Source organism: Alosa sapidissima, chromosome 18, assembly GCF_018492685.1.
Source record: "Alosa sapidissima isolate fAloSap1 chromosome 18, fAloSap1.pri, whole genome shotgun sequence".
Taxonomy (NCBI): Eukaryota; Metazoa; Chordata; class Actinopteri; order Clupeiformes; family Clupeidae; genus Alosa; species Alosa sapidissima.
The window spans coordinates 18,792,794-18,804,312 of record NC_055974.1 but is presented as its reverse complement, the minus strand read 5'-3'; the positions used below and the strand labels follow the sequence as shown (position 1 = coordinate 18,804,312).

The 11,519-nt window shown below is 40.4% G+C and overlaps 2 protein-coding genes across 4 annotated transcripts; one reads left to right on the top strand and one right to left on the bottom strand.

Moving 5' to 3' along the window:
- Nucleotides 1–5,441: 5,441 nt before the first annotated feature.
- Nucleotides 5,442–9,370, top strand: LOC121690415. Its single transcript, XM_042070952.1, has 11 exons — nt 5,442–6,030; nt 6,535–6,733; nt 6,855–7,086; nt 7,242–7,515; nt 7,605–7,785; nt 7,903–7,979; nt 8,074–8,254; nt 8,336–8,584; nt 8,694–8,865; nt 8,959–9,107; nt 9,201–9,370. Exons 1-11 carry the CDS (start codon nt 5,761–5,763, stop codon nt 9,368–9,370), a joined length of 2,154 nt encoding a protein of 717 aa, XP_041926886.1. The 5' UTR covers nt 5,442–5,760.
- Nucleotides 9,149–11,258, bottom strand: LOC121690416 (P2X purinoceptor 7-like). 3 transcript variants are annotated; one of them, XR_006025061.1, is made up of 5 exons: nt 10,910–11,258; nt 10,642–10,711; nt 9,946–10,100; nt 9,686–9,730; nt 9,149–9,516 (listed from the first exon to the last, which is right to left on the bottom strand). XR_006025061.1 is itself a non-coding variant. In XM_042070954.1 (4 exons), the coding sequence occupies exons 1-4, from the start codon at nt 11,029–11,031 to the stop codon at nt 9,360–9,362; spliced, it is 504 nt and encodes a 167-aa protein (XP_041926888.1). In that variant the 5' UTR covers nt 11,032–11,258; the 3' UTR covers nt 9,149–9,359. The 3 variants fall into 3 exon arrangements, 2 of the variants coding, with proteins under 2 accessions (XP_041926888.1, XP_041926889.1); XM_042070954.1 differs by lacking the exon at nt 9,686–9,730; XM_042070955.1 differs by lacking the exons at nt 9,686–9,730; nt 9,946–10,100.
- Nucleotides 11,259–11,519: the final 261 nt, after the last annotated feature.

Sequence of the window (11,519 nt, the reverse complement as noted above, 5' to 3'; positions counted from 1 at the left end):
CTGCTCCTGTCTTCTGACCCTAGCTCTGTACATGGGACACAGAGGTGAAACTGCACATGAAAAGCTTATACCAAAAATAGAAACAGGAGGTGGCATTAGTGCTGCTGCAGGGCAGTAGAAAGAGGTGAGGGAAGGCAAAGCTGTCGCATTGTCAAGAGCACTGAAGCAACAGGGGTATGTGTGTGGCTGTTGAGTTCAGGGTTGAACTGAGGCTGTCTGGGCCAGCTTCAAATATGGAAACAAAACAAGTCTGGTGCTTTTTATCTCCTCCTAGACAGACCTCCTACTGTTCTCTGTCCTGATAGGCCCTAACTTGTACTACATCCACCAAAGTTACCTATAGACATATGTCTGACAGCAGCCTATGAGGATTGGGGAACTATGGCCGCGTTAGGAGGACAAACACAGAAGAGACTCATATATTTATCAACAGACAGAGATGTCCTTAATCCTCTCTTCCTCACACTCTGCCGTAGCGTGTTAGTCAGTGTGTGTTTGAGATCTGGCGAAGGGCCTACGGTGAATAGCTGAGCTGAATAAACAGAACTCTGTTATAGGTCTACGATAAAAAGTATAATGGTTGCTGGTTATGGCTTAATTTGCTATAAAGTAGAAAAAGCATGGTTTAATCACACACATCCAAAAATAATACAGGTGCAGGGTCTAAAATATGGTTAAAAGAAAAAGTGAAGATCCGCACACTGGAGAGCTCCCATTTAAGTATTTTTTATGGGTAGGCCTACCGTTTCGAGCCCTTACGGTCCTTCCTTTATAATTTGCTATAAAGTAGCCACAAGATCTTACACTTCCTGTTTTTGGCCTGGCCTCTCTGTTTTATCCTGGTTTGCAACTCATTTGTATCATGTATGGACTTTTCCAGGAACTAGAGAGGCTACAATGGAATAAAGTAGTAGTATCCTTTTATATTCACTTTCTTTTGGCTAAGCCCAAAGTGACTTACATAAGTCAACTATATTACAAGTGAGAACACTGTCCCCCGGAAAAAGGCACAATGGTGGGAGCCGGGAATTGAACCCACAATTTTCAGGCTACACTAGCCCAGGTCCTTTAGCACTACACTGCCACCTCCCGTGGTCTTTTAGGCCCTTTTTTCTTGATGTGTGGATTTGGGATGAAGCATACGTACATTGCAAGGCCATTTTCTAAATTCCTTTAAGTGTATAATTATTTGCATGAAAACCAGTGTTTTTCAAAATGTATCCTTTTGCTTCTTACAGTATGTTGTTGCATGGTCTCAGTTCCACTACTACAATCATCTCCTTATGTTCCGCTAGCTGCCCATTCCATGAGTACACTGTAAAAAAAATAAAAAAATAAATAAAAAAAACGATCTCTAGGGAGCCCAGGCTCCGAAAACTGGAAAACAAACAGTAAAGTAGGGTCCTTCAGCTGCTTTAGGACCAGAATTCCCCAAGGCCATAAAGACTATGACCACTTTCAAATTGACATTCATCGCCAAAGTCTAAAATAGCTTACTATTTATTCAGCCTATTTACAGTTACATTTTATTATTTAAAGAAACAATGTGTGTGTTTTATTATGACCGCCGCTAGTGAAGCTAGCGAAGCGGTCATATAATGATTGTCAAAGGTTTTTTTTTTTTTTTTTTCTGTCATCTACTTCCTGAATTTTTGGTCAACGATACCCGGGACACCGAAACACCGGTGCACATGAAATTTGGTGGGTATATATCGTTTCGTTCCAGGGGGCCACTCCCCCCCCCCCGTGCTGGGCCCCCCGAACTGCTAAAAAAGCAGTTTTTCCTAAATAACTACCTGAACCGTGGCACCGAGGATGAAGAATCTTTTATGGTATGTTGGTCTCAAGGGCCCACATCAACCTGGCCCATAATCACTCATTTGTGATTTGCACCCCCCCGGTAAAAAATGAAAATGCAATATTATTCTGCTTTAATCGCCCCTATCTTCAGTTAAGTTGTTCAGAACTGCACTAAATTTTATGTGTATGATTGACCTGGCATTCTCTGGGGGTATGCCAAGTTTCGTAGAATTTCATCCATGGGGGGGTCTAAAAAAAATTAGGTTATGTGTACATTTAGTGACTGTACACTCATAGATGGCGGTGCACACATATACACATGCACACACACACAGGCACCCACGTACTACTCGGTATTAGAACGGCCAATACATAATTACAAATTCAGTAGGATTAAAAGAAAGCCAAATATTCATCATCATGGCTGCATTTCCAGTATTGGCGATAAGTAGTAGTTTGTCCACTAGATGGCGCATCGTTGCAGTGAGACGTAATTTTGTTGGAAGTTAAAAGTGGGTTGGAAAAACAATGGACGCTTCCTACAGGACTGTAGTTTACTGCAGAGAACATCTAATAAGGATAGGACGATGTTCACGTGAAATGTAATTCCCATTTCTTCTTGAAGCCGAAATAAATCTGAGGATGTTTATCGGACATGCTTGGTTTTTACTGCAGGTACGTTAATCTTATAATATCAATAAGGACCTAGGTAATGTTACCGTTAGCGTTGGTTGAATGATGGAGGCCAATTTGATTGATTGCATTTGTAGAAAACTATAAATGCGGTTAGGCCTATACCAAGCAAATTGATAACAGCACTGTAATTGTATCTTTCGACTGTCATTTGTTGCACGTGCTACAAAAATCATTCTGCAATGGAAGATTTACCAACGTTACACCGGTCTGATACAGTTTTGCCTATATATGTGTGAGACTGAGACACCTGTTTATTTGTTTTAAGTGCGTGCAGGGTGTGAGAGGGGAATCGATGTGCTTTGATGAAATTAAAAAGTGAAATTAAAAAGCACGTGTGTGTGAAGTATCCAAACAATGACACCTTCATTTCATTATGGCTGCTTTAGCAACAGACCTTAAGCTACTGTGTAGTGGGTCCCATTTAGAAGTGGCTACTGCTTCATTTGCGCTTTCCTTGACTCATGGAGCTGCGTGAATTTTATTACAACTTTTCGCCACGATATGGCAGTTTAAGTCCGCTTGATACTGTAAGGCGTAGCCTAAGCCATTGGTTTCCAAAGGAAATTTTATTTGTGTCGCCAGCATAGCCTATTGACAATTTATGTTGTAAATAGGCCTACCTTATAAGCCTACAATAGCTTAGGGAAGCTAACAGCTTTCTATTAGGATCTAGTTTGTTAGTTACAGTTTTGTCATAACTCCCTGATGCATTTTTGCATTTAGAATAGCCAGAGCGTGGATATCTCAATCGGAAAATTAAACAATATCGGGTGCATATGGACTAGGCTGGGTGATCTGCCCGCTATTTACAGTGCATGAAAATGCACTGTACTGTTCTTCCTAGGCAACAACAACAACTTTTTCTTCTTATTATTATTCCGCTTACCACTTTTTCCGTACGCAATTTCTCTTGAACAGTTTAACTTAGAAACTTCATTCAAACTTTGTAACGTAGGTATTCAAACGGACCAAGCTGTCTTTTCAACTTTGAAACTTTTATACTTTTTAAACTATTAAAGAAAAACTTTTTAAAAATCCCCATAGACTTAACATTGCTGATTGTGACATCATAATACGGCCGTTAAGCAATTAGAATCCTATGGCAGGTGATCAGGCCACCTGGATCAACTGCCAGTCTCAGGCTTTAAGCATACAAACTGGCCTTATTAAGACTACACATCCTGTTCAACTGCTTCCTCTGCCAAAAACTGTTTCAAAATAAAAGTCCTCACTACAATATTTCACTGTTAAACAATTTAACCCTTTAAACCAGCGGTTCCCAACCACCGTACCGGGCCGCAGGACATTCCTAACCGGGGCGTAGCCTACGACATGAGTTTTAAAAAAAATGCATGCGAACTAAACTAAATTTAATTCGCAATAATGTCACGTTTTTACATGGCATAGGTCTATATGCAGTTGTTTGATTGCACGCATGTTTGCATTTTGCAAGGTCTATTTTCTTACGTCTGTCTGTCCCGCCTTCAACACTTTTACATATTGCCTTCAGCGCTGCGCAGCCTCAGGTCAGCTCACTTCACTTGATCAGTTCTTGGCGAACGGTAGTGTCACACGAAGTTAGCTAAACTGCTAGAATGAGCAACAAAAAACAAGCATCTTTAGCAGGTCACTGGCCAGAGTGTTTGAGTTGCGAGAGCCGCTGCAGAGATTTCTTACAGAAAAAAAGTCACCGTTATCTGCACATTTTAGTGATGAGGACTGGGTGTCAAAACTTGCTTACCTGTGTGACATATTCGGGTTGCTTAATGATCTCAACCTGTCACTCCAGGGGAGAATGACGACTGTCTTTAAATTGGCAGATAAAGTCGCTGCATTTAAAGCAAGCTTGATTTGTGGTGACGACGAGTGGACCGGGGTGTATTTGATATGTTCAAAACAGTAGTGGGGGTTTTGGGAGAGACTGAGGCAGGGCCCTTTCTCTCGCAGCTGGTGCGCGATCACCTTGTTGCGCTTTCAAATGAGTTTGAGCGTTACTTACTAAATTGCGCAATCGACTGGACATTTCAAACACACTGAGGGTGTCACTGTCTTCCATCACCCCCAGATGGAAGCTTCTTGTTGCAGGGAAACAAGCAGGGCTCACACTGATTATATTCGTAATGCACGTTTAGTTCCCATGTTTTGTTCCCATATTTTGTTAAGCATGTTCACACTTTAGCTTCAAGTTGTTCAATATTCATAGTTCATATTGTTCAATTTTCACTTCTTCAAGTTCACGTTTTTCACAAGAAATCGTTACCTTCACTGTTCATACATAACTGGAGCTAGTTCTTTTCAAGTAATGCATGCACAACACATATGGAACATGGAACTAGTTAGCATAGTTAGCATAACTGCTAAAAATGATTAGCTAGGTTAGCTAAGTCACATGGTTAGCATAGTTAACATGTTAGCATTGTTAGCATGCTAGTTAGCATAACTGCTAAAAATGATTACCTAGGTTAGCTAAGTCACATGGTTAGCATAGTTAACATGTTAGCATTGTTAGCATGCTAGTTAGCATAGTTAACATAACTGCTAAAAATGATTAGCTAAGATAGCTAAGTCACATGGTTAGCATAGTTAGCATGCTAGTTAGCATAGTTAACATAACTACTAAAAATTATTAGCTAGGTTAGCTAAGTCACATGGTTAGCATAGTTAACATTTTAACATTGTTAACATGTTAGTTAGCATAGTAACTTGGTTAGCATTATTATCTTTGTAAACATATTTGCAAACATTAGAGCCATTCCAACTGTCAGTTATCGTCAACTATCTACCTAAATAATTTAACCATTTAAAGTATCCACCTATTTAACTGTTCAGTCATTCCAACTATATTAAACCTCATCTACTTAGCAACCAATATAGTTTGTTTTTACTCATGCACTGTATTTCCTTCAGGAAATGCTTTTCTAGTTATTTTTTGATTTCTTAAAGGGGTGCTATTATGCTTTTTCGTTTTTTCCTTGTCCTATCGTGGATTACATAGCTTTTTGTGTATGTAAATGGTCGGCAAAGACACAATATCAAAAGTAACCACTAGGGGGGAGTAAATGAATATCGCAAAGACAGACTACTGAGCTGCCTAGAAACGCCTCGATGCGAATTTCAGCCGTTGCTTTATTTTAGTTCCGGTACGAGGTGACGTAACCTCGTACTTTTGCTGGGAGTAAATGGGACAGCGTCATCAGATGATTTCACAGTCAGTCTAGAACAGTTCGATTTCGCGTTTCTCAGCAAGTAAAGTTTCGGTTAGCAATGGGTAGAAGGTGTTTTCTTCGTTGTGAAGGGACGTCTCCCTTGTATGCTTTGCCAAAGGCAGAGCCTACACATACCTGTTGGCTAGAGTTTATTTTTAACTCTATTCCCCCAACTTTACCGACCATTTTTCTGTGTCCCCGTCACTTCACGGATGGCTGCTTCAGCAACCTGCGTTTGTTCAGCACAGGATTTGCGAAGCTGCTTGCTCTGAGGGAAGATGCTGTTCCAACTTTGTGTGGCCCTATGGGTGAAGATGTCGCTCGACATGTAAGTAAACCTTTTTTGATATTAACAAAAGTTGTTGTGTGTAAGGTTGACGTTAGTTGGGTAATTAACCCTACAAGCTTGCGAGCGGAGATAGCTAACTGCTAGTGCTAGAGGCTGACTAAGTTCGTGGTCTGAGCTGAGCAAAGGTGTAATTACAGTAGCTTAAAAGCAAGCTCAGTGGTATAATTAAACCAATGTGTAGCAGTTAGCTCTGATAGTGAGGCTACCATGTTGAAGTAGAGCGAAGTAGTAGTCTGTAGTCTTGACGCAAGGCTGATTAATTTGTCACTGGTGTTATTTGTAGCCTAACGTTATAAGTTAACGTTAGTTTTCGCGGGGGATCTCAAACAAATTCTAAACGGTAACAGAGTCCGTCTACGGACAATTAACGTCAGCTATGTGAGGGGTACTATTTGGTTGAATGGTTATAGTTTTTGTTTCAGATGTTAACTGTTAGGTTGTATAAAATTATTTTCGTAACAGATTTTGGTGTTATAATTACAGGACTCCAGTGCCCCATATAGCCCCTTCCAGCACGTCGGATGTCAGACCGACTCTCCTCAGCTTATTTCGGCGGGAACCCAGACAAGTAACACCGTGGGAATGCATTCTGTGGGAGTACAAAGTGCGCCATTGAAGACGACTTCAGTCGGCACACAGTTGTCCATGGGATCGCTGAAAACGGCACACATGAGAAGCAAAGGTATTGTGTGATGTAGTTGTTAACCAAGGTCTACTCTGTATTATATCTTCAGTACCCAGGACAAAATCATCAGCTGAATTATTTTTTATTTTCTAATAAGATGTGTCTATATTATTCGTAGGTATCCAGACAAAGCTGCCTCTTCTCAGTGTAGGCACTGGAATAATTTCTGGTATAGACTCACCACTGGCGTCTACACCAATAAAGGGCCCAGGCTGTCGACCTAGCAAGAGACCACGGCTTGAGTTGGAGGACGAGGAGGAGAGCGACTCCTCAAATGAATTTCATAAGGAGCCTCTGGACTCGACTTACAACCCTGGAGATTCTGTACTTACAGAGGAATCTGACATCTCGTAAGTTTTTAGCATTGGCTACTGTTTAGTATTGGCTGTACTAAAAGCAGTATTGGCTACTGTTTTCAGTATATGGTTACCAGCGATACAACATTGCTAATATTCTAGAAAACATATTTAAAAGCTAATATTATGTTGTGTTTCTAATCTGTTAGGTTTGAGACACAGTCCACACATGATGAGGAAAAGTATATTGTTTTTGAAAGCTGCCTCAAACAGCTGTTTGAAAACTGTCCAGTGTGTAAGAAGGGCTGTAATCTCCAACGACGAAGGATGGGAACCTATGTGGCTTTCACTCAGCGATGTCCACACTGCAGTTACTTCAGAGAGTGGGAGAGTCAGCCCATGGTTGGAAGTACCCCTGTCGGCAACCTACAACTTTCTGCGGCTACCTACTTTACAGGGACCTCCTTCATCCAACTGGAAAAGGTAAGCATTTTACCATTTCAAACATGTGAATCTTTCTAGTGATGAACTAAACTGGTCTAAAACGCCTCTTATTTGTCTTTTCTTTAAAGCTGTGCAAGGCCATGCAACTCCAGATATTTCAGTATGACACCTTCAGAAGGCATGCAAGGAATTACATGGAACCGGCTATTGTTCACAAGTGGAAGATGGATCAGCAGAGTCATTTCCAGCATCAATTGCACCTTGGTGGGGTGGTTGCAGTAGGAGGAGACATGAGGGCTGATTCTCCAGGTTTGTAGAAATTTGAAATATTCTGGCAACTAAATTATTAGTTTGCATTCTGAATCATATGACATCCCTTGATGGTGTGCTGAAAAGCTTTACACACTCTGTAATACATTATTTTAGGGCACTCCGCAAAGTTTGGCAGCTACACTCTAATGAATCTGGAGAGCAACACCATTATGGACATCCAACTTGTTCAGGTATGTTTCTCTCTTTGGATTTGTTTGAATTTGAATCTTAAAAGTGTGTGATTTTGTCTAATGTTTTTTGTTTGTAATGACCATTCACTACCAGAGCAATGAAGTAGGTGGCAGCTATCATATGGAGAAGGAAGGACTGAAAAGATGCCTAGATCATCTGGAGTCGAATGGATTGAAGGTGGATTACATTGTGACAGACCGTCATCCACAGATCCAGAAATTTCTGAGGGAACGCAGCGTAACTCAGTTCTATGACGTTTGGCACTTTGAGAAAGGTAAAGTGTTTTCCTAATTCATATCCTAAACTTTGAAGTTAGCAATTAACAGATTGTATAATCAGTGTGTGTGGTAAACAGGTTTGTCCAAGAAACTTGAGAAAGCTTCGCACAATGAAGACTGTGATGTTCTGAAGAAGTGGCTACAGAGCATCAAAAACCATGTCTACTGGTGTGCCACGTCATCAAGCACTGGACCAGAAAAGGTGGCAAAATGGACATCACTGCTAAACCACCTACAAAATGTTCATGTTCATGAAGACCCCCTTTTCCCCAAATGTCTGCATCCCGACCACGTCTCAAGGGACCCTAGCAAATGGTTACAACCTGGTATGTGCCAAATTATCTTTGCTCAGAAAATCAAGTATTACATTTTTCCAGTCTTTTGTTGTGATGCAGGGGGGTTGATATTTCACCACGTGTTCTTATTTTACTGAAGGATCAGTTGCACTTCACAAAGCTGAGAAAATACTGCTCAACAAGAGAGTCCTGAAGGATGTAGAGAAACTCAGCCACCATCACCAGACCTCATCGCTAGAGTCCTTCCACAGCCTGATACTACGTTTTGCACCAAAGAATGTAGTTTTCCCCTTCATGGGAATGTTGTGCAGGTAATACACAATGTCATTATTTTAAAAGTGACTGATTGAGATGACTGTCAGTCATTCTATGTATTTAATAATTTTGCTGTGTTGTTACCATAGGTTGTATCTAGCAGCAATGCACCACAATGAAAATGCTATGCGGGAGCAAGCCACAACATCTACAGGACAGGCCGTTTTCAAGGTTGTTTTTCCAAAGGCGAAGAGGGGGGAAGGCATTGTGAAGCCCGTGAAAACAAATCCAACCTTCAGTAAGTTTGTTAAAGAGTTTCTTTAAATACAGCCACAACAGTTTACAGATTGTTATGGATACATTTATTGGATTTGAATGCTATATCTTCCAGACTATGTACGTGAACTCATGAGGCTGCTCATGCAGGAAGTTTTTGAGGACCCTACATCTTTTGCAGAGGAATTGAAGACCATCCCCATCCCTCCAGACCTCTCAGCAGAATTCCCGAAAACTCCAAAGGCTGAGCTGGTTGCCCGTCACGTCTCCCGCTTCAATCAATAGGTGGTCTGAAGCCTATGTAATCACCAGACGGGAACTGCTGCCGTATCCGCTGCACCACACATGACGGGATGATGACCCGACGACTAGGTCCTAAGTAGCCCCAGCACCAGCTTACAAAGCTGCGATAGGCAAGATGCCTCAAACGCCTGAAGGGACAAGGCACAGTTCTCTGTTCAACTGTTTTCAAATGAAGAGTTTGGTTCCAAAACGCTACATCGACCATTTTAAAGAACTTTGATAAATAATTATTATTTTTTTACAATTTGTTTTGCAAGTAATTTCAGTAGAACTGTAATTGGGCATTAATTGATTTACCTTTACTCAATCAAAACAACAAAACAGCAAGTTGATTGATATTATCTGAAATACACAATTGAATAACATGACTTTTTAATGTTTTTAAAAATGGAGATATAGCATTTTGAAACCAAACTCTTCAAATATTACCTCAAAGGTTCATACTCTATGGAAGAAGCTATGCACTATTGTCATCAATGTTTACATGCATACAAATTACATAAGAATAATGCTTTTGTTTTGTTTAGTAAGAGCTTATTACAGCCAAAGTAACTTACTCTTCTTCTGTTCTGTGCCTAACAGGTCCGTAATCATATTTGTAAATGTTGTAGATATTTTGCAGACTGTATGGGTTTAGACACACAGGTTCTAGGCCTGGATGTTCTGTCATGCACATTATGGGTATTGGCACTTGGCTCATTCGTCTTACTACCTAATAAAGAAAATAAGACAAGAACTACTACTGTGTAACAAGTGACCTTGGCATCATCATTGTTCAGAGTGCTACATGACTGCATGGACAATATTGATTCAGGAAGCCACATGGTTTCTTGTCAGACTTTTATTTACAAAAAAAAGTTATCACTGATTTAGTTTTTTTTATTACATAACAATGATTTATAATACAGTATGCAGCTGGCTGAGACTACAGTGAACTGGTGAGATTACTCGTTTACCATTACATATTAATTATAAAAATGTATCATTGATTAGTTTTTTTACATAACAATGATTATAATACAGTATGCACCTGGCTGAGACTACAATGAACTGGTGAGATCACTCGTTTACCATTACAAGTGTAATGCTGATGCTTTATGCTAGAGATGTCATAAACATGCGTAGCCTAGTTCACTAGTAGGCCTAAGCTACTCATCTAAAGGGGATGTTATGCTAGGACATTAGGTCAGTCCATAGAAATAAACACCAAACCGTGTAGTAGCCTAGCATAAAGTTACAGTTATCAGTTTTACCTTTGTGATTTCTCTGCAGCAGACGTTCTCCACTTCACTAGGCATAGTGGCACAATTCCCACAAGTGCACCTAAGTAACAAAGATGTTATAAGTTATAGAACTAACTATTTTTGGCAGACAAAAGCAGTTCACTTATATTCCATGTCAGGCAGGCAAATAAAGCTTGTTAGTACGAGTAGCCTACTAGCCTCGGGCTAAATTAGACGCTAGGCTATAGAGATACATTTCGTAAATCAGGTGTGGATAATAGAATAAACAAAAACTTACCACAGTGAAACGTCTTGGTCCAATCTACGACTAACATCGCGCTCATCATTGGCTCCATCAGCTCCATTATCGCTTTCGGGGTCGGATTCTGGTTCAAATTGGTAAGGCAGCACTGACGCCATAATCGCCTAACTTACAAATGTCTGACGAGACGTTTCTGTCAGCGCCAAGATTCTAACTCCCTCAAAATTCTCAGCAACCGGGCGTTTCACATAGGGGTTGTAATACTGATAGACGTATGATGAAAAATAATATGGCCGACGACACTTCAACGTTGTAAATCGATTCTATTAGACCCAACAAATTAAATAATAAACAGTAAATAATACCATAATAGGGCCCCTTTAAAAGATTGAGTTTGGTCTGGTGAAAGCCAGACTAGCCATGGACCTCAGTTACACAATGCAAGGGAACATGAATCAGCCTATATTTGCACGAACAATAACGGACAACAGCTCTTCAACTTTGGCCCGTTAAAATGTGTCTACACATTCTAACAGTCTAGGGACGCATTTCATCAAGGCCCATTTGGACATGTCCGTTATTTGCACCACTGGTTAGATGTAAAACAGCATTTCGTTTCAGACTGTTACTTAATTTGTGCATTAAC

Excerpts from the sequence above, each read along its gene's own strand:
- LOC121690415 (XM_042070952.1), top strand. The coding sequence starts at position 5,761 with ATGGGTAGAAGGTGTTTTCTTCGTTGTGAAGGGACGTCTCCCTTGTAT. Across the intron at positions 8,585-8,693 it reads TAGCAAATGGTTACAACCTG|GATCAGTTGCACTTCACAAA; the intron begins GTATGTGCCAAA and ends ATTTTACTGAAG. Across the intron at positions 9,108-9,200 it reads GAAAACAAATCCAACCTTCA|ACTATGTACGTGAACTCATG; the intron begins GTAAGTTTGTTA and ends TATATCTTCCAG.
- LOC121690416 (XM_042070954.1), bottom strand. The coding sequence starts at position 11,031 with ATGGCGTCAGTGCTGCCTTACCAATTTGAACCAGAATCCGACCCCGAA. Across the intron at positions 10,712-10,909 it reads GACCAAGACGTTTCACTGTG|GTGCACTTGTGGGAATTGTG; the intron begins GTAAGTTTTTGT and ends TTTGTTACTTAG. Across the intron at positions 9,517-9,945 it reads AGGCACAGAACAGAAGAAGA|GCGTTTGAGGCATCTTGCCT; the intron begins GTAAGTTACTTT and ends TTGTCCCTTCAG.